The sequence below is a fragment of the Mauremys reevesii genome, linkage group 1 (assembly GCF_016161935.1).
Source record: "Mauremys reevesii isolate NIE-2019 linkage group 1, ASM1616193v1, whole genome shotgun sequence".
NCBI classification, from domain to species: Eukaryota; Metazoa; Chordata; order Testudines; family Geoemydidae; genus Mauremys; species Mauremys reevesii.
Window position 1 is genome coordinate 187305037 of NC_052623.1, and position 25675 is coordinate 187330711.

General features: G+C 41.1%; 1 protein-coding gene across 8 annotated transcripts in view; it reads left to right on the top strand.

The window, feature by feature from the left end:
- The window catches only part of CADM2 (cell adhesion molecule 2), a 1013511-nt gene that overhangs the window by 907089 nt on the left and 80747 nt on the right, over nucleotides 1-25675 (top strand). For all 8 annotated transcript variants that reach the window (XM_039483428.1, XM_039483451.1, XM_039483441.1 and 5 more), the window contains one exon: nucleotides 24951-25129. In XM_039483428.1, the coding sequence (XP_039339362.1) occupies nucleotides 24951-25129 (179 nt within the window). The remainder of the gene's footprint in view (nucleotides 1-24950; nucleotides 25130-25675) is intronic.

Sequence of the window (25675 nt, forward strand, 5' to 3'; positions counted from 1 at the left end):
ATCTCAAATATTAGGATTACAGGACTACTGGAGGGAGCAGAAAGAATGGGAAGTATTCGGTAGCACTAGAGACAAGATTAAAAAGATCAGAAAATAGAGAATGAAATCATGATATAAGTAATCTCTGGGGTCCTATGATAGCACCCAAGCCCTGTGACCACTGTTAATTTTTTTTAAGAATTATTGCTAAAAATCCTGTATGAAATGAAGGAGTGAAGAGGAAGAAGGAATAACGAAGTATTAAAACTACAATTCGAAAAACAAACAAACCCCACTTCAAGATTGATTTTTAGTTCAGTCTGGAGACACTTAAATGAAGACTAGAATCAGTGCTACGATATCCTTGTCGTAAAGTGAAGAACACATGGAATTCAGCATGCAGGTAGACAGACTTATTTTTTTATAACTTTTCTTCAGCTCCATGATAGTCAAACATATTTTGTAAGATGAAACTCTGAAACAAATGTCTGTGCAACTGAACCTTCCATAAGGGGAGAAAAATGAAAGGCATCTGGCCTTTTGAATATTTAATTAATTTTTTTCTTAAATAAGGCTTACACTATGTATGAATTCATTTGGTGTATTATGTATTACTATGATGTTACCTCTAATAGGTAGATAGTACTTGTAGAGAGGAATTATGATATAAGTTAAAAGTTTTATGTTCTTGCTGGTATTGGTCCAGGGAATATTATTATATTATATATAATTCCATCTATGACATATACAGCAGATTTCTTGATGTTAAATATTAACAAAAATAAAGAAGTCAATATTTCAGAAGTTATTTTATGAGGTATGGAATTAAGTTTAAAAAATCCCATCAAGTGGTTATCAAAATGCAGTTCTTTGAAAAATATGTAAATAAAATGGCACCTTCTTACTCAAGAACTGCTGCTTTTGTGTAGTTAGTCATATCTGATGACTTTACTGAGTACATTTTTACTGTTTTTCTCCCATTAGTAATGTAGAACCATTGCAGCTGTGGGAGAGTGTGCTGGATTCAATTCTAGCTCACACATCAACATAACTGTTAAATTCTGATAGAAGAATTTTCCTATATGTGAGCTGGAGAGGGAACAGCTTGAATTTCAGAGTAGGTTTGCATGGCTAGATTTTTTTAAGTAGACTATGGAAGGCCATGATGTCAATTCTGTGAAATCACTTTTCAAAGTAGAATTGCACTTAAAGATCTCCACAGGGAAAAACTAGAGAAAATGGGTATCACAAAAATATAAATAAATGTGGTTTAAATTATAGTAGTCATTGGGAAAAGAATATAAAAATCACCTGATTAGATAACTGTTTATATTTTATAGTAAAAGCCACATAGGATGAATAATTTAAAATTACTGATATGAGAGAGAACTATAAACATTAAGGGGTATTAATGGTCTAGTTAAACATAATTAGGCTTCATGAAAAAAAATGGCAGATTTACAACAGATACACCTTGTTGGTAAGTATTATAGATTTAAGGCTTCCATTCTTCATGTAAATTAAACATAAGGGTTGCCATATTGATCTATCAGAACATGCCTTTCCAGTGTTTAAGTAGGGAGAAAAAGTATACTTAATGTTACATGGTAGGAGTTAAACTGAGTATAATTGGATTTTATGTTATAAATATAAATTCAGAAACTGACTTTAAAATTATTTTCAGAGTTTGTGAGCATAAACTCCCTGATTAATGAAGAACGGTTTAATTGTGTCTCAATGTACGGAAATAAATCAGGATCCACTGGCATAGCTGAAGGCTTGGCAGAATTTGTTTTGTTTTGTTTTTTTTAACAATTTCAACTTGTAATATCAATTTATTTTTAAGCATTTTTTTATTTTTATCAATTTTAAACTTGTACAGCTGTGGGGATTTATGGGAGGGGAAGGCAATAATAATTTAGTGACAGTAAATTTTGAGATTAAAAAAGTTAAAGCTTTATAACCATTAAAACAAATTGTCAACGTTGTATGTCAAAATATCTAAAATATATAGCATTAAATCACATTCTAGCAAGTTCTCAAGCAGCATGTTTTCTTACTTTGCTTATGTGAGTTTGTTATTATCAATGGAAATATTTTTGTGTTGGTTTTTATGTGTATGGTGAAATCAACATTTATCCATATTTACCAGTACAAATATAATCATCCCAAACCTACATATCTTCCATCAGCTGTTAGTTTGATTATCAAATTGATGTCAGACTAAGGAGTAGTAGATGCACGGAGAGAGGGCAATCTATAGAGGAAAGATTTTTCTTTTTTTCTCATTTGGTGATCCAGCCTAGTCTCACACTGAGTGGTTTTTAATAGGGGGAAATATGATGGATCAAATTCAGAAATATAGGACAGTTTGTATTTCTCCCCAGTTCAGATGAGTGTCTTTCTTAGGATAAAATTGTATTCTAATCTGAAATGACCATTCACATGGACTGTCAATAGAAGGCTCCATCAGGATCCATTAGCAAAAAGGGAAGGAGGTTCGGGAGTGGGGCAGAGAAGTAACTTGTTTGGATTTCTTGAAGGTAAATGATCTTCCATGGACTAATGTGTTGTTTTTATGGCACACAGGTATAATTTCACTATAAGGTAAATTTAATATCTCTGAGGAGAAAATATATAAAAAAGGAAATTAATTCTGAATTTGGAGACTAAAATATAAAGTATTATATATAAGGAATTAGCTAAGCTTACTAAAAGAAATGAACAAGGTTAGAGGGAGAACTATTGAAATTTTAAAATAAAACATGCAACTTGAATGATGAAATGATTTTAATTGGAAAACTCTAGTAAGGGAACAATGATGAGAAAGATGCATAATTTGGTCACATGTTTGCTTGACTATAGACCATTAGCAGGTTACTTATAGGTGCTTGGGGTGATAAAAGGAAATGAGCAACCAACTGTGCACCATTTGACTTCATGTCTCATTGCTTTTACTCTGCATTTTACATTTACATGCTATGGTAATGGGTGCATAACAAATCAATTAACTAAATTAATGTATTATTCAGATACTACAGTGATGGGTGCCTGTAAATTATTATTATATATGTAAACAGAGTCAGGATGAGCTCTATTGGTGAGTTGTGGAAAATGACTTCAGGGGCTGATCTCCTTTGCCTGGGCACACTCACCCCACCTAGCATAATGGGACTGCTTGCCCAAATGATCACTTTGGCTGCTGTGGGATCCTCAGTCTCTTTGTTATTGGGGCAGGAGTAATAAAGGCTTGTTATCTGGTTATGTGAAGCAAGGACAGTAGATCTGTACTTGGCATTTTATGATGGAAGGACTCGACCTCAACTAAATAGCACTCACTAGGCAAGGGACACGGGTTCCAAAGCCCAGTGAATGGAGAGAGGCTGGGGACAGGTATGTGTACCTGGTAGTGTGGGCCCCTTCGGAGGGCCCTAAACACCACTTTGACCCCTCCTCTCTCCACTGTGTAATAACAGAGCTGATTTTGACTCCATTAGGTGTCTTGTTACATACTGAAGAGCTTAAATCACTGATACTTAGATCTAAGCATTAGACTTTCTTTGGGCTAGTGGTTCTGAGCGTGACAGCCCTGGGCTCCCCCTACTAACAGCTGAAATCACTGAGAGCTGAAATCACTAAAGAGCTGAAGTCACTGAGAGCTGTGTTAAGTATGGGAGGGGGCTGAAGACACATTGGTGAGCGGCTAACAGGATGGCTAGCAGAGAGGATCAGATAGTGGAGAGACACGGATAGTGTAGAGGAGCGGCCAGCAGGATGGCTGGTGGAGAGGAGTAGCTAGCAGGATAGCTAGGAGAGAGGTGCAGATAGCAGAGAGGCACGGCTAGCGGAGAGGAGCGGACAGCAGCACGGCTGGTGCAGACAGGGCCGGTGCAAGGATGTTTCGCGCCCTGGGCGAAACTTCCACTTTGCGCCCTCCCCCCCTGTGTCCCCGCCCTGAGGCACCCTCCCCCACAGTTGCTCCCCCCCTCCGCCCTGAGGTGCCCCCACTGCCGCAGCTCCCCCCCGCGCCCTGAGGCACCCCCCCTTGCGGCAGCTCCCCACCCTCCACCCTGAGGCACTTCCCCGCCCCAGCTCACCCCTGCTCTGCACACGAGCACAAGCACCACGAGCACGCCATCGCTGCTTCACTTCTCCCGCCTCCCAGGCTTGCGGCGCCTAAGCTGATTGGCGCCGCAAGCCTGGGAGGTGGGAGAAGTGAAGTGGCCACGGCGTGCTCGAGGAGGAGGCGGGGCAGGGGTGAGCTGGGGCGGGGAGTTCCCCTGTGTACTTGCTGCAGGCGGCCCTCCCCGCGCCCCCCTGCCCAGCTCCCTCCGCCTAAATGCCGGCGGCAACCGGGGCAGCCAAAGATCCGGCCGCTGCGGTTGCTGCCAAAGAAAATGGCGTCTCTCAAATGCCAGTGCCCTAGGCAACCGCCTAGGTCGCCTAAATGGTTGCACCGGCCCTGGGTGCAGAGGCATAGCTGGTGGTGAAGACTGCAACAGAACCCCAAAGAGAAGCATGGCAAGTGGCCATCGACCTGAGCAGCAGAGCATGTAAGATGCCCCTGTACCTCCCCCCATTTCTACCCGGGCTGGGAGGTAAACTCTGCAGATGAACTTCTGAACTCTGGGAGCTGCACTGACCAACGACAGAAACTGTGGGTGGGGCGACTGTTGGGTTGCTAGATTTAATACCCTGAGGGGAAAAGGATACTGCCAAACTTACTGGGGTGTGGGTCTTCTGCTCATGGTTTGTGTTATGAATTCTGTTTGTAGTGTTTCCCCAACATAGTGCCACATTGTTTTCCTTCTTTATTAAAAGGCTTTTGCGACACTCAGACTCTGTGCTTGCGAGAGAGGAAATATTGGCTCTTAGAGGCACCCAGGGGGGTGGTATGTAATTGTCTCAGGTCGCTGGGTGGGGGCTTGAGCCGGTTTTGCATTGTGTTATTGAAACAGAACCCCTAGATAATGAACCTGGCCCTTGTTGCTGCAAATCTGAAGAGCAGAAGGGTTACATATGAATAAATATAAACTTAGAACTTGCACTGACTACAGCTGGAGTTTGACCTATGTAATGATAGCATGACATGGCACCTCTCAGTTTCCACCTTTGCCCCATCAGCTAGACTGTGCACTCTTGGCATTCTGGATCCCACTGGTCCTATCCCCTCACTTGCTTCAAAGCAGATGTCCATCATAGCCAAAAGACAGTGAAAAATTATTGGTTGGTCCATCTTATGCAGAGTGGCTCTTAATAATGGCTAGCACCTTTGGAAATGAGAAATACATTCAATGTTAGAAATGCCAAGAAAAATATAAAATTCAATAAAGTGTTTTAATGACAAGCTAATTTCAGATATCTCATAACTTCTGTTCTATTACTTCTCTCATGACTATTAGAAAACTAATCTGCAAAATATTATCCATGGCAATTTTGTTTGACGCTTCTATATATTTTATGTAGGACTGTGGAGAATGAAGGAGTTATGTGTAGTATTTTTATAAATATCATATGTCCCTTAGGTTATCTGTTTCATATTGACCTGCCTGACTGTGAGGAGCTAAATCAAAGGAAATGGTTAGGAGGAAACCCACAAGAAATGAAACAATGGCAAAGAAAGCCATCTAGGGTCAACAGCTTCAAAGGAATAAAGTTAACAATGGCTGGGCCATCGGTTGGGAAGAAGCTACCTACCTGGAGTCAGCAAAATTATAGAGCTATGTTCATGAGGCTGAAAGCCTAGGATCAAAGGGGATCCTAGACCTTAAAGAGGCTGGCCTCAAAAGGAGGGCGGGGAGTGGGTTGTCAGCCTGCTGACAGAGAGACATAGAGACAGAGAACATGCTGTGAGTGAGATGGTCTGCTCCTCCCAGCCAGAGAACAGGGATTAGCTGGATTGAGGAGATTTTACAAAATAATTGCAAGGAAAGATTAAGGTGTAGGCAAACAGAACTCAGTTGGATCTATCAAATTAACAGGGTTTGGGGGAACGCGGTGGCACAGAGATCCAGTCTGTGTGGTTGGACCACAGGTTCCCACTTAGAAACAGGTGCAGAGAGACAGGCATGACACCTCTGAGGTGCATTCGAGAGGGACAAAAGGGGTCTCAGGTGCAGCTTGCCTTGTAACCATGACAAGGATAAGTTGTTCATTTGTTTTGCTTCCTGTTTTCTTCATTATAGAGTAGATTTTGTTTCATTTCCTTTTTTGTCGCTGTAAAAATGCTTCCATCACTGTATTATTCACTGTTTCAAAAAAAATTTAAAAAAAGACTGATTTTACGTTCCCTATTTTAAGTCTGTCTTTTTTTTCTTTTTTTTTCTTTTTTTTTAAGATTGCATCATTGCAACTTACTTTACCTGAAGCATTCATTTCTGCATATATTGTCTATTTGGCTGCAGGATCCTGTCAAGGTTTTATGTTATGAAAAAAGTATTTTGTTGCTACCTAGACTTTAATATATGTAGGCAATTTAATTCTTATATGTTCTGAACACTTTTCTGTATGTGGTGATAAATCTTTTCTGAATGTCTTAGGTCTTTTGAGAGGCTAGCAAGGTTTGAATAAAAATCAGAAAATGAAGGGTTTTTTACTTGTAACTGGAGTTCTTGGAGTTGGACTCTGCATATTCCCACTCATGAGTTGGGCTGGCCGGTGCAGCCTAGACAGTGGAACCTTCTCCAGTGATGCTCATTATAGCACTCACGTGCCTTATCCGACCCTCCCCACAGCAATCCTGAACATTCTGAGGATGAAGCTGTAAAAGGGGTATGACTCTCTCTGCTGCTGCAGTGCCTTTCACCGCTGCCTCAGAGATTTTACTTATTAGCAGGGATCCTAGTTTTCTGTGATTAAAACAAAATTCTCCAGTAAAAAAGATAAAAATCCACATTTTTCAGCAATTAAAATAAAGCACTGAACTTAGTTTCCCTAGCCACGACATATATAGGTATTAGTTGAACACAATATTTTATTGAAATATTTACAATTTTTTAAGCAAGTTCAAAGCCTGCCAGTGACATCAATCATTATAATAAAATAAAATAAATAGAATTGTGATTTTTATTTCTTACATATACCAAATACTTTTATGTCTGTAGTCTATATTTTCAGAAAATTGTTTGTTTTTTTAATGCAAAAAAAATAAAGTGAAAGTTGCTTTTATATTAACATTGCTCGCTTTCTGAGTTAGTCCTAGAGGCTGAAGTGAAATTTCACATGCATTAAAACATAAACCCTTATACACCGAAAGCAGTCTATTGGAGTATGTTTAGCTATGTAAAGTGCATTCAAAAATCAACATGAGAGGGGGAAGTTGCGTGGATTTAGTATAATGTAGTTAATGTATGTTTTTATTTTTTCACAAAATGTAAAAACTAAGGGTATGTCTACACTACCAGATTAGTTCGATTTAACTTAATTCGAATTTGTGGAATCGACCTTACAAAGTCGAATTTGTGTGTCCACACTAAGGACACTAATTCGACTTTGTGAGTCCACACTAACAGGGCAAGCGTCGACATTGGAAGCAGTGCACTGTGGGAAGCTATCCCACAGTTCCCGCAGTCCCCGCTGCCCATTTGAATTCTGGGATTTCCCCACAATGCATGCTGGGGGGAAAAATGTGTCGAGGGTGGTCTTGGGTAACTGTCATCATTCAACATGCTTTCGGATGTCTCAAGGGGAGATGGAGGAGCTTACTGACTCGCTCGGATCTCAGCGAAACCAATATCCCCATTGTTATTGCAGCTTGCTATGTGCTCTACAATCTCTGTGAGAGCAAGGGGGAGACCTTTATGGCGGGATGGGAGGTTGAAGCAAATCGCCTTGCTGCTGATTATACTCAGCCAGACAGCCGTGCAATTAGAAGAGCCCAGTGGGAAGCGCTGTGCATCCGGGAGGCTTTGAAAGCTAGGTTCCTCAGGGAGCAGGGTAACCTGTGACTGTTCAGTTTCTTTACAGAGAAGCTGAACCTGCCCCTGCTTCAGTTACTGTTGACTTTCTTCTGCGGTTACATACCCCGTTCACCACGTTTCCCCCCTTCCAACACATGTTTAAAAATAAAGTTAATGGAACATTGTTAATTAACAACGTTTTCTTTATTAATGAATTCGCATTAAAGGGTTGAAACAGGGACGCAGACTGTGGTGGGTAGGGTGTGCAGTGATGTTAACACCACTTCTACACTCGAGGAATGATAGGCTCCTGCTCCTAGAGCGGTCTGCAGTGCCGGACTGGTTGCTTCAATGGAGCCTGCCATCCCTCCTTTTCGGGACTCTGTGTGCAGGGGCTATGTGACCTTGTGGTGGGGGAGAACGGTTACAGATTCCCCTGCTGCGTGGCTCTGTGGTCCGGGACAAGTACTGCTGCATAAGTTCTGTAACCGCCCTCCCATGCCACAAAGTCACGTACCCCCCACCCACACAGAACATGGAAAACACCTCCCAGACCGACCAGGGTGCCTACTGACTGCACTGTGTGTGTGACCTGCTGTTGATCCTGCCCCCGTGTCTGTACCCTGGTAAAGGTGACTGTCCTATGCAATTAACAACCCCCTTCCCTCCCCCGCTTCACAGACAGTCTTCTGTAGAAAAACTTGACGGAAATAGTAATTAACAGCAAACTACTTTTAATAATCAACTACACAGTTAGGGGATGAAACTGGGATTGCAGCTTCGGTGAGCCAGGAAGGGAAGGACTTCTCAACATTTAGGGAATGAGAGCCTTCTTGTATTTGTGCACTCTGCAGGGGTGCAGTGACAGTTTTCACAGCCCCTGTCACCCCTCCTTCTTGTTACTTTGGGTGAGGGGGGTTTGGGACTTTGTGGCGGGGGAGGGCGGTTGCAGACACAGTGCAGGGGGGCTCTGTCCTCCTGCCTGCGGTCCTGCAGAACATCCACAAGGCGCCGGAGCGTGTCAAATTTTCCCTGGGCATTTCCTGTGTGGCTGGTCAGAATATCCAAGCTCGGACTACTGTCCAGAGCGTCAACAGAGTGGTGCACTGTGGGATAGCTCCCGGAACTACTAAGGTCGATTTCCGTCCACACATAGCCTAATTCGACATAGCCATGTTGAATTTTGCGCTACTCCCCTCATCGGGGAGGAATACAGAATTTGAACTAAAGAGCTCTCTAGGTCGAACTAATTAGCTTCCTGGTGTGGACGGGTACACGGTTAAGTCGAATTAACGCTGCTAAATTCGACATAAACTCCTAGTGTAGACCAGGCCTAAAGATTCTCTGTAAAAATGCCAATTTTTCATTTTTCCGTGGTCACCAGATTTCTAGGATCCCTGCTTATTAGGACTCTGAGAAAGAGGGGAAGTTGGGGGGGAGTGTGAGTATGCAGAGTCCATCTTAAAAACTTGGTTACAAGTAAGTAACCTCAATTTCTTCATGCATACTCTCAAGGGATGGTTTGGCAAACAGTAATCCAATCCTAATTAAATAGTGCTAGAAGTACAACCAACCCTACTAAACTGAGCATCAGCTCTAGCCGCTGGATCTAAAGCATAATGATTCAGAATTCCAGGTGGCAGTCCTATATATTTCCTGAACTGGAACATATCTGAATTAAGCTAGGGACATAGCCATTGCCCTAGTAGAATCTGATTTAATACCCTTGTTTATAACTTTCCAGAATGCACTGTTCAACCTATTTGGAAATGGTTTGAGATGATACTGCTGGCCCTTATTATTTTTGGCATGAGAGAATCAAATTAGTGGATTTTTACAAAATCCCTTAGTTCTAATAAGATAATTGGCTAGGGCTCTTTTAGTATCTAAATTATGTAAGGTGAAGTTCCTCCTGTTACCGTGTGGTCTAGGGTAGTAAACTGGTAGATTTATGTTTTGAGTCACATAGAACTCGGACACTATTTTAGGTAGAAAGCCAAGGTCAGGTTTCAGAACTATCTTGTCTCTATGAAAAATAGTGAAGGGTGGGCACACCAAGAGGGCGTGTAATCCACTATCTCTCCTGGATGACATTATCGCAATTATAAAGGCAACTGTAATAGACAGATGAAATAACCAACTCTCTGCTAAGGCATCTTTGAGTTGTGCTAAAGCTAAACTGAGATCCCATGCTGATACAGAGTCTTACACCAATGGGTACAGATTTGAAAGTCCCTTCATGAACTTTTTAACTATATGATGTGTGAACACTGATACATTCTCTATCAAATCTTGATAAGCCAATATAGCCGCTAAGTGGACCTTTAGCAAAAAATATGATCCTCAGTCTTTAAGGCAGAGTAAGTGTTACAGAATACAGTCTGTTCTGGATGATCTGTGTTGTTGTGCAATCCACTTCACAAACCTCAACCACTTAGGAAGGTAACATTTTCTGATTGATTGTTTTCTAGCATTAGCTAGCACTTGCTGAACATCCACAGAAAAAGATTTTTCAGGGTTCACTAATATTCTGTAGTCCACACTATTAAATACAGAGACAGAGGATCTGGATGTAAAATCTTGCCATGCTGCTGCAACAATAAGTCCAGTAATATTGGGAGCAACCTGTAAATGTCCTTCAACAAATGAAGTGGGTCCATGTACCACTGTGGCCTCAGCCGAGCTGTAGTAATTACAGTAATTCTCAATCTGTCCTGTCTGATTTTTCCTTACTACCTTGTGTTTCAATGGGGAGAAAAGCGTACAGCAGACCCTTTCCCCAATTCAGCAGAAAGATAGCCAAAATGGAATTCCTGTCTTTTCCTGCCTTTAAACATGACAGGCAACAGTTTTTTGCAACCAGTCACAACTCATAGCCCTATATCTGGAAGATGTCAGATGTTGAAGATCCTGCATTTCACTTCTTTATTGATCACTCATGCACCTGTGTCATATCTCTGTTCAGTTGATCTGCTAAGTCATTGTAGTCCTGTACCTGTCAAGAAAGGAAGGCATAAATGTTATGCATGATGCACCAAGTCCATAACTTGATTGCTTCACTATATAACTGGGACAAGTGAGCCCCTCCCGACTTGTTGACATAGTACATGTCAATTGTATTGTCCATTGCCACGTGAACTACCTTTCCTTTGATATGAAGAGGAAAAGATCCGAGAGCCAGATAAACCTCCCTCAGCTCTAGTAAATTTATAGGAAATATCTTCTCCTGAGAGTTCCAGTGTCCTCAAACTTATAGAGAGTTTAAATGACCTCCCCAGCCACTGTTGGATGCTTCCAAAGTGATTGTCATGGATGTAGCTGGAGAATTGAATAATTTCCCTCTTAGAAAGAATATTTGCTCTCTGAGTCCACCATGACAAGGAATTCAGTACATTCTCTGGTATAGTTTTCTGCACTCTCGCTATATTGGATCTGTAGTTTACTGCCAACCAGTGCTATGGAATTCTCATTCTGAGGTAAGTGTATGGTGTAATATACACTGCTGATGCCAGTAGCTCCATAAGCTCTATAAAAAAAATCACTGCCTACTCAGTATACTGTTGATGCAGTATTCCTATTGTTGTGTGAAGTCTTGGAAATCTGTCTGGAGGTCAGAGCTTTTCTTGCTGATATGAGTCTTAAATTGCTCTTATGAATGGGACCCTATGAGTGGGACATAAACATGACTACTTTGCATTTATTAAGACCGAGGTCTTTGAAGAGGGGTGTTGTATATTGAATGTCCCTTGTCAGTTTTAGCAGTTGGCCACCTCAATTTAAGTAGATGAACAAGCCCTGCTACAGCTGAGAGGTACTTTGTAAAGACTCTGGGTCCCTGTATTGTAAATGTCTTTGGCTCACCATAAAATGGAGGTATTTCCGATGGCTTGGTCTTATAGCTATATGAAAATAAGCATTCTTGTGATCAAGAGCTGCTAATCAATCTCGGGACGAGAGGAAGACAATAATGGACACTAGTTTTAATAAGTGGAATTAGAATCTTCTGATAAAGGTGTTGAGCTTTCTTAAATCTAGAATTGGACAAAGTCCACTGTTGCTCTTTAGTATGAGGAAGTGTCTTGAATAAAAAACCCCAATCCCAGAATTCTCTCAAAACCTCTTCTATAGCTCCTGTGAGAAGAAGAACTGCACCTCTGTCATGGTCTCCTGAGAGGGATCCCTGAATAGGGAAGGTTGGATGAAGACAGGGTATTGAATTGAATTTATACCTTTTTTCTAGAACTTCCACTTTACATTTGTTGATAAAGTGAGGCAGCTTGTTCCCCATTAAAGGGTGGAGAAAATTGATATAAATTGGTTTGCAGCTCCCAACACTCACTTCAGAATTGAAGCCTAAGGTTCCCAGAAGAAGAGGAAGATAAAGTTTGTTTCCTTTTGTGTGTGGAGAAAAAAGACTTCCTGCTGGCTTAACTGTTGCTTCTGAGAAAAATAGTCCGAGGAAGACAATGGAGGGTAAAATTACCTATGGGAGCTGAATGCAGAGGCAGAATTTCTTCTCCTTCCAGAAGTAATTAAGCAAGGGATTTTGCATTAGACCTCATACTTTTTAGCTTCTCCAAAGCTTGTCCGTTTTATTACTAAACAAATCATTCCCTTCAATGGGAGAGGTCCTCTACTTTAAATTTAGTTTCTTTAGAAAGGAAGATGAACTCAACCTCAGGGATGTCTTCTTAAAGTAATAGCATATACTACTGCTCTGGCCAAAGAATTGAAGCATCAAATTAAGACCTAAGACAATGTTTTGCTATGTTCTGGACCTCTGTTAAAATGGTGTTATCCTTTATGTTGATCTTCAGCTAGTATTAGGCCATCTTTTCCTATAGGTGAACCACCTGATACTTTGCTACCCTAATACCAAGGGAGGACAGAGAAAACACTTTTCTTCCTATTGCATCCCCCTTTTTTATCCTCCATGTCATGTGGGGTGGAATGTGCTTGTTCATTTCTATGTCTTCTTAATAGCAGCTGCTACAATTAAAGAGTTAGGGCTGGGATGCATATAAAAATAAGAAAAAGCCTCATAAGGTAAGAGGTATATATCAGCCTTTTTGGAAATGGACTAACAAGAAGCTGGGGTATACAAAAAAGATTTGGCAGGTTGCAACAATCCATTCAATATGGGCAAAGAAACTTTATTCCTGGAAGGGGCCTCAAAAATGTCAAAAAACTGGATAGGAGGATTCTTTCATTACCACAGAGGACAGTTGGGAAGTCACTGCCATCTACCATTTCATGAAACTGCAGAGCATACTCTGAGGGAGAGGAAGCAGAAGTTATTCTGACATTTTCATTAGGAGATGAGTCTGTCTCTAGTTGCTGGTAACCCCTCTGTACGGCTAACTCTTTTTTCCTCTTTGGATTGAGTATCGGGACCACTGTAGGAGAATAATCCCTGAAGGCAGGAGAGGGAGACTAGTTTGGGAAGCTCAGATCTGTTGTTTGAAAGCAACATTGATCCTAACTAAGGTCTGGGGGAGGTTGAATACTACACATAGGAGACTCCGTAAATTCCCTTGATGGATGCCAGTAGGGTCATGCAACCCAAGAAGGAACTCTTGCCAGTGTACACTCTCTGGTGCCATTTCATAACCAGGATAAGGACTCCATATACAGGAATATATCCCATCTTTGGAGTCAATGCCTCCTGGTTGTTTAGGTCTATTTTGCTTTGCCTCTCAATGAGGATCCAATCTCGGATCTGTAATTGATATGGTCAGAGATACTACCAGAACCAGGAAGCATTCTTGTCATTGTCTTTGAAACTGGTGGTATAGTATTTTGTTTAGATTTCTCCCAGTAGATTGCTTTTACTTTTAGTCTGGGATCCCTCTGGGTCAGGGGTCGGCAACCTTTCAGAAGCGGTGTGCCAAGTCTTCATTTATTAACTCTAATATAAGGTTTTGTGTGCCAGTCATACATTTTAACATTTTTAGAAGGTCTCTTTCTATAAGTCTATAATATATAACTAAACTATTGTTGTATATAAAGTAAATAAGGTTTTTAAAATGTTTAAGAAGCTTCATTTTAAATTAAATTAAAATGCACAGCTTCCCTGACCGGTGGCCAGAACCCGGGCAGTGTGAGTGCCACTGAAAATCAGCTCGCATGCTGCCTTCGGCATCCATGCCATAGGTTGCCTACCCCTGCTCTGGTGACCATCCTTTCCTTAGCCATCATCTTCATTGCTGCAACAGACAAATCAGATGGCCTCTCATGTGGCTGTGCCCTTGAATCTGGTGCCAGTGCTGACAGAACCTAATAGGCTTTTTGTTTCAACAGATCTGATGCCCTGTGTCCTGATTATATACAGGCACTGGAGTTAGATCTGATGCCAATTTCAGGGTCTTCATTGGCACCTTGGTTATAGCAGATGCTGAGCTCACATCACAAAGCCCTGGGCTTTGTTGTCTGCACACTTGCACATGTTGGATCCAACAGGCTTTACTGCGAATGCCTCCTGAAGTAAGAATACCTGTAATCTTTGTCCATGTACACTGTTGCCTGATTATTTAGTGGTTATTGATTATTATTGATTTCCAATTAATTCTAATTTAAAGAGCTGGGGGATTGTAGTTATTTTAGTCCAGCACAACAGAATCAAGGGTAAGTTTAATATCTGGTTGGGAACCTTAGTATGCACAACGGTGACATTCACTGAGGACAAAGCAAAGTTTTAACCACTTTTATTAGCACAATTAGTAAAGACAGGAAAGCACCAAACCACATAAAAAGCACAAATACAGAATTAAGGTGACATTTTGTAACATTCCTCATACATGTGCTCATGTACTTACACCCTTCCTTGGGGATCTGGGGGTAAGGCCCTGTTTCTGGCATGCCCAATGATGGTCTGTCCTATTATATGGCCTAGGGGCTGTCATGAATATTAATTCAAATGCTTAGCCTCCCTTGTCCATATCTAACCTCCTCACCCTAATAATGTTTGGGTTAGTATATTAATGATTTCAACTAATTATCGTATACATCAATTAATTGCCAAGACAAGTTCATGCTTAAACATTTGCCAACATTTTATCCTAAAATATTCAAGCCTAGTATCCATAGGTGCTGGAACTATGGGTGCTGGGGATTCTGCCACACACTCTGGCTTGAAGTGTGTGACATTCCAACTCATACAGAACATAAGAATGGCCGTACTGGGTCAGACCAAAGGTCCATCCAAATCAGTATCCTGTCTACCGACAGTGGCCAATGCCAGGTGCCCCAGAGGGAGTGAACCTAAGAGGTAATGATCAAGTGATCTCTCTCTTGCCATCCATCACCACCCTCTGACAGACAGAGGCTAGGGACACCATTCCTTACCCATCCTGGCTAATAGCCATTAATGGACTTAACCTCCATGAATTTATCCATTTCTCTTTTAAACCCTGTTATAGTCCTAGCCTTCACAACCTTCTCAGGCAAGGAATTCCACAAGTTGACTGTGCTCTGTGTGAAGAAGAACTTCCTTTTATTTGTTTTAAACCTGCTGCCCATTAATACAGGGTTTATAGTTTGGTTCAATGGCTCTCGGCACCCCCTCTATATAAATTGTTCTAGTACCCCTGCCAGTATCAGTTCAATGTTTGTGTGGTTACCTGGCATAAATTTCTGCCTTAAACACCTTTCCTAGTTCCCCAAAACTCAGAGTGACTGTTGGGCCAGTTTTGTGTGCTTTATGCTAACTGTTTAGCTAATATCTTATAGGATACAGGCCTGTAGATTCCTTTGCGTTTTTGCTGAGTAAAATAAAATGCTAAATCTAGCTCTGTGGGCTACTGCACTCTTGAAGTGAACTTACAGCAGACAGAGCATCTGGAACAATTTACCAGGGTCATGGTGGATTCTCTATCAATTAAATGTTTAAATCAAAATTGGATGGTCTGGGAATTAATTTGAAGAAGTTCTATGACTTTTTTTATACAGGGGATCAGACTAGATTATCGTAATGGTCCCTTCTGGCCTTGGAATCTATGAATCTGTGGATGTAGAGGGTCCCTCACCTAGACATGCCCCTTACATGGGCATCTGTCACTGGAAATACCACTGGACAGCAAACACATCTTTTTAAGTCTGCTCTTTACTTCTTCACATTCACCATCAGAATTTTGATGGCACAGAGTTTATCATGCTAACTCTAATTAACTAACAAACACCAACTTTAATAACTAATAATTATCTTCTGGCACTTAAAAGTAGTAAGGCTCCGGATCCAAGAGAAGCGCACTTCTGTGTGATGGTGCAGTAGGGAGGGACTGAGGTGCCATGCTCCCTTTTATATGCTCACCCTCATAATGTTCAACAAAACTGAGGGGAGAAGGAGAAGGCGTGTGAGCAGTGTAACAGGCACCCTTGGGAGAAGATTCCAAGGTCCAGGCTGCACCGGCCAGCGCAACCCCTGAGTGGTAATATGCAGAGAACGTTCCAAAAAGCAGAGAATTTAGTTTGTTCTTGACTAAATTCGGGGGGAATATAAATCCTACAATGGTCTCTCCAGGTCTGAAACATTATCCGTCTCTTTCCAAAATGTGCAATATTCCCCTCATAAATGATTTCCCCCAGATTTTCACAAAAGTATGGAGCACGTGGCTGTTGACTTTTTCTACCAGATTAAATGCCCCCAAACTGGCAACACAGCTTACCAGACTGGTCAAAATATCTACAACACAGGGAATTCCCTCAGGCAGTAAGTTTTGGTGGTGGTGAATTGAAGAACCAGAAAAGCCAGACTCAGGGTATGGTTAATAGAGGTAAAATTAATGAAGAGTGGAAGCAATCATTCTGCTAAAATGATTGCAAAGGTTACACTGGAATTTCAACCAAAAGTGATATGGTAAGCATAGTAGAGCTCTTTCCCTTGTTCATCAAAGAATTCTGACTGGAGATCTATATTAAGGACTTCATAGAATACAAGTGCACTGCTATTTGAAGGATTTAGTCATAATCCCAGGGAAGAATAGACAAAATATTTGGGAACTAATTTACTTGGTTTGTTAACATTGTGCAAATCCTTCTTATATCCTCCTTATTCTTATCCACACTGACTAAGCAATCTTGACAGGATTTTTAGATATCCAGATGGGGATGAGTGGTAACATCCTAAGGGACTGATCCAGCAAACATTTATTACTACACATGTGCTGCAATAAATTGTCTCGTTGAAATGAAAAGCACTACTCATGGTAGTCAAGATTGCAATGATTGCTGGATTGTGCTCTAAGGTGATAGAAATACAGTCACAGAGTGACCCCCCTTTACGCAGAAGTCCAGAAAAAGGTAACACAAGTGATGAAAAGCAAAGAAGGCCTTCAATATGAGAGGGGATTAAAATGATTGCGTCTACTCAGTTCAGAGGGAAGATAAATTAGAGGTGACAGGATAAACCTATGTACTATTCCTAAATACTGGGTATGTTTACACAGCACGCCCTGCCCTCCTCCTCTCCCCTGTCCCGCCCCCCCCCCCCCCCGCACCTCCCTGAGGAAAACCCACTGCGGCAGCAAGCCTCCGATCCCAGTCCAACTGACTCGGGCTAGTGGGGCTCGCACTGCAGTGCTAAAAATAGCAGTGTAGCTGTTGGAGTTTGGGCTTTAGCTGGAGCTTGGGCTCTGAGACCCAGTGACAGGGAGGATCTCAGAGCCTGGGCTCCATCTCTGGCCCCACATATCTACACTGCTGTTTTAGCACTGCAGCACACGCCCAAATCAATTGACCCAGGCTCTGAGATGCGCTGCTGTAGGGCTTTTTGTTTGTTTTTGTTTTTTTGCTGTGTAAACACGCCCAAAGACTATGTTCAGGTGGAGGTAAGATTGAGAGTATACATCAGTAATTTAGGGTTTAAGTTAAATTAGAGATGTTGTAAGTACCCTCAAACCAAGCATTAAAAACCCAGGGCTTTGACCTCAGGTTCAAGTGGGTAAGGAACCAAGAAATCAAATATCTTGATTTTAAGATGTTTTGTAATTTTTAAGGCCCCAGTTCAGCAAAGGACTAAGATGACAGAAATGCAGTTCAAATAAGACCCTGTTTTATGCAGAAGATATGAAAAAGGCAACAAAAATTATTAAAAGCATAGAAGCTTTCCAAATGAGAGAGGATTAAAATGATTGCTTACATCCCATTGATTTCAATGGAACCTAAACATGTTTAATTTCTTTTCTGAATCACAGCCTTAGTCTGCCCTTGTATTACCAGTACAGTCAGAATACTTTTTAATTATTATTTTGAATGTATTTCACGTCATCCTTAGCGTTCTCTCTTCTTTTTGGTTTGTGAGCTTCATAGTCGGAAGAGGATTTCTCCTTCTTATACCATTCTATGTTAAGTTACTCACTGTTATGTCACATGACAACACTCATGTTCTCTGTGGAACCTCATATCAGACTTGATGTACTCACTGCTGTTCCATTTAAGTTTGCAGAAAGGAACTGCAGTATCTCTTGCTGTTTAAATCAACTTTTGAGGCTGATTTAGTCAGAGAAGACTATTCTTCATTTACACCAAGAAATCAGATTCTGTCTGGATGTCAATTAATGAAAGCCTATGGACTATTTTTATTAGTTCTAAATTCAAATTCTATAAAAATCTAAGTCCACTTAGCAGTTGTTTAGCGATATCACAGAGCTTGAGCTTTTTTGTATTAATTGGTAATGTGTAGACTATTTTAATTTATTCATGATTAGTAACCCTAGTTTCTTGCTGTGAACTGTAGCACTAATAGTCTACTTTGGAAGTTTGTATGCAAAGCACAATTAGTAAAAGCAGCACTTAGCCTAGACCATGATATTCCTTTATATATTATCTAATACTTTATCATATCTTAGTTATTTTGATGCAAATATGCCTGGTTTTGCTTTAAACCAAATCCTTTTTTATACAGTCATATTAATTGAAGCTACTCTGTGTATAACAAAGGAGGTGTCTTCTGCTGAATTCATTTATGAGGTAACTGTTGAATGCAAAGCTTTCAGTCTCTGCAGATGTTGTAAACCTTGAAAGAGCCACTTGAGCTGAATGATATCAGAAGTGTAGTATTCCTTGGACCACCTACGGGTTTGTCTACGTGACAAAATGTTAGAACAGAGGTATCCAAACTGTGGGGCATGCCCTCTGAGGGAGTGCCACCTAGCTCCGCTCTGCTCCGGCTCTGCCCCGACCCCCCACACCCAGGGCCTGGGCTCCTGACCGCAGCCCAACTGCAGCTCTGCACCTTGGCCCTGGCCTGCCTGCAGCTGCAGCCCCAGCCTTGGCCCTGTTATCTCTGTCTGCATCCCCCCACCCCCGGAACTGCAGCCCCACTCACAGCCTCAGGAAGGATAAGGTGGGATGTTTGAAAAGTTTGGGGACCACTGTGTTAGAATGTGGCCATGAAGCACTGGGTTAGCTGACATGATATTTACTCCCATGTATTTGACTGTTGTTCACTAGCACAAATTGTTCTCAGCATCATATCAGTTAATTGTGATTAAACCATTAATGTAGTGCAAGTAATCACAAGTAGCTGGCATAGTGGTGAACACTATCTGTTCTGGTCTACAATAACGATATTGCCATGGTCAGCATCACGTCAGCTAATTCATATATTCGCAAAAATGTTCAAATGTGCTAAAATTATGCAGTGTACCATATAGATAGATATGCACAGTATGGGCGCATACGTTTGTCTGATACTATAGAATATTAAAGATGTGTCCTCAAATTGGGCATATTCCTCCCTCACAAAATGTTTAGTGGGAAAGAGAGTCCCTCTGCTTGGAACATCATCAAACATAAAAAAATATAGCCACCTTGTCAATACAAGATTATAATAATTCACTCTTGGCTCTCTAATGAATTGTATAAACACTATTTATTAAGACATAACAAGGCCTCTAGAGGTAAATATAGCCAAGCATTCACTTGATGGCTATTTGTGGTCCTATGGGTTTTCCATCTAATTTAGATGAAGATTTTTACTTCTGTAAATTGTCATTGTAAAGAAGCTGCTTAAAAATGCATTTTATGAAAGCAGTGATGTACATTCTGGCAGAAACACTTCAGAGTTGCTGCTCTTGGGAATGTAACCTCTCAGTAAATTTGTAAATGAGAAGCAATGAGGAGTGTGATAACAAATTGTACTGATCAGCCTTTGTTAGCAAATTATAACAAATCAGATTTCTACACTTTCCCTTTACATATTGAGACAGGCTGGTCACTTACATATAAAGGCCATTATACAGGGAGTCCTTGGACTTACGACACAATTCGTTCCTCAGAATTGCGTTGTAAGTCAAAAGCACTTTTCCCATAGGAATCAATGGTATGAAGGCGGGATTGATTCCTGAACCAAGGCGTGATACTCTATTTTCACCACAATAACCCTCATTTTTGTACTAAGTGAATTATATATGACTAATGTTGCAACATCAATGTATTTACTGAACACTGTATTCTGTAAATCGCATTCAAGTAAACATATTAACTCATATATGCTACTCAGAATGCCGGCAACACAGGCCCAGAAAACCAGGGATAACTGCACAAATGCTGAGCCTCAGCCAATCACTGTTCAAGCCTTCTGACTAGCTGAGCTTGGGGCCGGGAGCCAATAAAAAACAAGCGGCAACCCTACTTGGCAAAAACCTATCTTGCTGCCTCGAAGCAACTCAGAAGTGACCCCTTCAAGCTCCATACCAGTATAACACAACCAGGAAGTAATTTCAAGTGAACTTTATGCAAATTGAGTGACCTAAGGGCGAAAGAAGCATCGTAGGGGCGAAATAGGCAGTCAATTGAAAAGCGCCGTAAGTGACGTCCGACGTAAGTCAGGCATCATAAGTCCGAGGACTCCTTGTATTACTGTGTATATTAACAAAAGGGATAGACATATTTTTGTTTGTATATTTAGGCCCTGTATATTTAAGTATCCTCATTAAGGAAGCGTGTTGAAGCACGACTTAACTTAAAGCATATGTTTAATACCCATTAAAGTCAGTGATACTTAAGCATGTGCTTAAAACTAAGCACATACTCGTGATTTCCTGAATAAGAATGAATTTAAGCATGTGCTCCAGTGTTGTCTTGAATCAGTGTCCCAATGAGCAGTTGATCAGGCCAAAATTAGATTAAACAAGACTTCAGCAAACTATCACAAGGGTAATTACTACAGTTAATACAAAAAACTTTATTTTCTCATAAAGAGCACAAATAATTTAAGATCTACTAAACAGGAATGCTATTTGCTATGGGTTAGGGGGCATTTGTTCCACTCCCTATCCTGAATTTTCATAACTCCTTGCCAGGCTTCTTGCCTGGGCCTGCGGGGTCTGCTGTGGGGTGGGGCAGGATGGGCCAGAGGTCCTAATTGTCAGCTTATCAGCACTGCTGTCCTCACTGGCCGGACAGGCAGCAGCAGCAGCAGCCTGGGTTGAAGTAAGCCAGGCCCCAATCGCTGCCCGGAGCCCACCTCTTACTCCCTAGGATAGGACCAGCACCCCACCTTACTCTGGGATAGGACCAGCTCACTAACTCCTCCTGCACCCATGAGCAGCTGTGGCCTCAGCGGGGAGGCAGAAGCGGGAATACTGACATAACATTGCGCTTACCACCAGAATGTTTCTGAAATGATGCCCCTGCTACTAAATTTGGTGGAGATTTTCATGAAGAAGTCATTTAAAATAAAAATCAACATAGCGATCAATAGTATACGACAGCAAACATCAGTTCACTTATACTTGCAGTGCAGTCTTAAAGAAAATCATGTAATTGCCCTTCATGGGATTGTATTCTTATATCCACGATCTGAAGCCACAATTCAGCAAAGTACTTAAGCCTACGCTTAAAACCATAACTTTTCAGGAAAGCAATATAGCTTCTGTTCTTAAACCTCAGTAAAGTCAGTAAGCTTGTGTTTTAAGTTAAGAATTTCAGTGATTTCTAGAATAGTGGTTTGCTGAACTGGGGGTCTATGGGTAGATTCATAATGGGAATTAAGCACCTTACTGCTACTTTAGGCACCTAAGTCCCAGATTTAGGTGACACTGCTATTCACAACCCCCACACTCATCTGCCACCTAACACTAGGCAGCTAAACCCATTTGGGGCCTAAGTTTTTTCAGTAAAAGTTTCCTTGGAGTCTATGCTTCTGCTTCTGAGAATATGCATTAATGATCCATGAACTAGGGGAAGCTAGACAGGAGCTACTCCAACTAACTCACCTGTGGGCCCAATCTGGTAGGCATGCTCAGAGCCCACCTAACTTGGGGAGTGGAGCTTTGGATAAATAGTCGAACGGTCATTGGAGTAGGGTTACCGTATCCACAGTCTCCCACCTCCAAAGTGAGTGCCCTACCCACCGGGCTATAGCATCATTCTCACACTCAATTATTTATCGAAAGTGGGACAATTACAACGAGCAATTGAGAGAGACTCACCTCAGAATATCCCATAGCCCAGAAGCTAGGGCACTCACCTGAGAGGTGGCATATCCCTGTTCAAATCCCTTCTCCTGTTCATGCAGAGGGTCTCCCACATCCTGGATGTGTACACTAGTCACTGAGCTAAATGTTATGAGGGCGCTCCTCCATCATCATCACCTCTGACAAGAAGCACCTAACTCCAGCAGAGGGTTCACAGCTGTGAATTCCAAGTGGAGGTAGGTGCCTCCCTGCAGCCTGGACTTAGGTGTCTATCTCCCTGAGAGGGGCAAAGCTTGCGACACACCCCTCGTCTTAACATTCTGCCATTGGCTAGTTTAGCTGGCTCCACGCTCAGCATGCTGCATTTTGTAAATCGCATTTTAAGGCACCTATCTCTCCCTGTTCATTCTATAGGGAGGAGAGGTGCCAAACTTTTAGGCTTTGTAAATCCCAGTGATTTTCTGAAAGTTAGGCCTTGTGATGCTCACCACAACTCAATCCCTAAATGCTGAATTCCTAACAGCTATTTTATTCTGTTTAGTTATTTGGTCATATAGCTAAATGCATTGATATGAAAATAAAAATATAAAAGTCCAAATTCTGCTCTCAGGTACATAAGTACAAGTTTGGAATTATTCTTGATTAATTGGGTTCAATCTAGATAGTCATCGGAGTGAACGAGTGTCTACTTTGGCCTATATCAGGGCTTCTCAAACTGTGAGTCAGGACCCCTCAGGGGGTCGCGAGGTTATTATATGGAGAGTCATGAGCTGTCAGCCTCCACCTCAAACCCCACTTTGCATCCAGCATTTATAATGGAGTTAAATATATTTTAAAAGTGTTTTCCATTTATAAGGGGCTCACACTCAGAGGATTGCTATGTGAAAGGGGTCACCAGTACAAAAGTTTGAGAACCACTGGCCTATAACATACAAACCTATGGATATCAGCAGCACAGCCGTAATTCATTGGTTTGGAAACAGCTATGATGTTGCACAGACAGATATTCATGAAGAAGCAGAAACTGACTCTCCATTAGGGATGTCTCACTGACTGTAGGCAGCCTGGATACTCTCTAGTGGAGAGTCTGGTAGCAAATGGCAACATGAAAGTCGCTAGGAATGAATGCAAGGCTGCAATTTCTCCTTTCCACTTAGTTCTCATGTGGCTGGGATGGTAACCATTGCTCAGGTTTGTCTGTTTCCTTAGATTTGGTTCATATAATCAGATGCATGTTCAACATGTTGGATGGTCTCTGAGGTACATCTTGCTTTATTGATTAGCATCTCAGATCCTCAAGTAAATCTGGTCTCCAGCTGTTCAGTATTCAGCAAGCAAACCTCTCATTCCTTGCCCATCATAGAGATATTTATAACTCCTCATTTGCAATTCCACATAGGTGATTTTAGGCTGAAAATCGGTCATTTTTCTTTTCTCCCTGTGGGAAATTTCAGCTTCTTAGGATGGAATCAAAAACTGAAAGTATTCAACTGAAAACTGAAATTGTTAATTAGGAAATGCCACCACAGTGCCTTATGTCAGCTGTGTTTCGGGCACCTCATGTCCCCTTTCTCCTCTGTGTGCTGAGGTCCCTAGCTGGACTACAACTCTCATGATGTACTATGGTTGCCATTAAAGAAAAAACATTAACAGGACCACATTATCTTAATCTCTTTTGCACTATTTGGATTTCTCAGCCTCTTTGTGAAGATAATTTCCTAACCTTGCTAATAAAACATTAAGGAAACATTTATTTCTGCTAACTTTGCTAATGATGACCCCTTGTTTCCAAGAAGCAGGACAATTGTTCCTACACTACCAATGTCTTGTGATAATAGAAGTGTCATGCTTTTAACAGATGAGTGGGGGTGGAGGTTATTTTGGCTTCTGGCAAAACTTATCTACAAAACCAAATTTAGATTAAAACATGCAAATTAGAGATGGATATGCCTGGTTCAGGAAACTCACTGAACGCAGTAAAGTCCACTTGGGATTAATGTGTTGTCCAAGCAATTTGAACATACAGCCACTTCCCAAAACTTAAGGTTTTCTTGCAGAATCATTTTGTCAAAACTCTCTTGAATCTCCGAATGCCCTCCTCACATTCTTTGTGGTTTCTCATTCCTTCATCTGATGACTCCCCATAATGTCCTGACAACCCTTCATATTCTCACAGGGGCTTACCTTCTTTTCCAGTGGTATCCTTTAGGAAGAGCTGCTGGGCCACTTAGCTATAGGGAAAGACAAACATATTGGGCTTTTTATAATTACTGTATCATAACCTCCTATGGTTATATTTTTGAACATGTGGGTGTAGTACCAGCTTACAAGGGGTACACTTAAGTACTCAGAATACCCTTTGCATTGTAATATTGCAGGTGTATTATATGATAAGTACCACCCATTCTGGAGTGGCATCTCATTTGAACACACGGATTGGCTGACATGACGCTGTCACTTCCAAAGTAATATAGAAGACAGTGCTTGGTGTCCAATATACATGCAGTACCAAAAATTCAAGTAATTGATGGATATTCTTTGGTAGCTGATAAATGGTTTATCCTACTGCTCATCTATCTCTAATGCTGTTGTCTGAGTGTTTTATATGCTATATGTAACATATAACTGATACAGTTTGTTGATTTGGATCCAATAGGCCGGAACCAGTATTGTGGACAAAGGATGGCGGAGAACTACCAGATCCAGAGAGAATGGTTGTCAATGGTAGGGACCTAAGAATTAGTTTCCTAAACAAAACGGACAATGGTACATATCGATGTGAAGCAACAAACCCTATTGGCCAAAACAGCACAGAGTATGTCCTGATTGTACATGGTGAGTACATCTCTTTAAATTCAGTAAGGGAGAGTACCTTGATTAATATTAGAAATTTTTGTTTCAACCAACTATAAGCAAGTGATTAAGAACACATGAAAAAATGACAAGAAAAAATTAAAAGTGCAATTATTCTTTTCAGAGCGCCATCTACTAATAAGTAACAGGCTGACTTCCTTTTATTAGTAGGTGTCTAATAAATTTTGTACATTATATATCTTTCAAATATGTGTGGAGAATCCCTTAAGCAACAGGCAAAAATGTCTTTGAGAGTATACTGGGAACTGTTTTATACCTAATTGCATCCATAAAACATGGTGTTTAAATATAACTGGCTATGAGTAGATAGGTCACATATAAACCAAAACCAAGAAGTACAAGGCAGTTGCTATTTATTTTATAAACCATTCAAGACAGAATACTAAAAATAAAGTATAGCCTAGTGCAGAGCACTCTCAAATCCCAGTGTAAGATGAAGGTCTTGCATCACCCCAGAGAATCAGGCCCTATGTTAAAATCACCCCCCAAATTGTCTAGTATCACAAG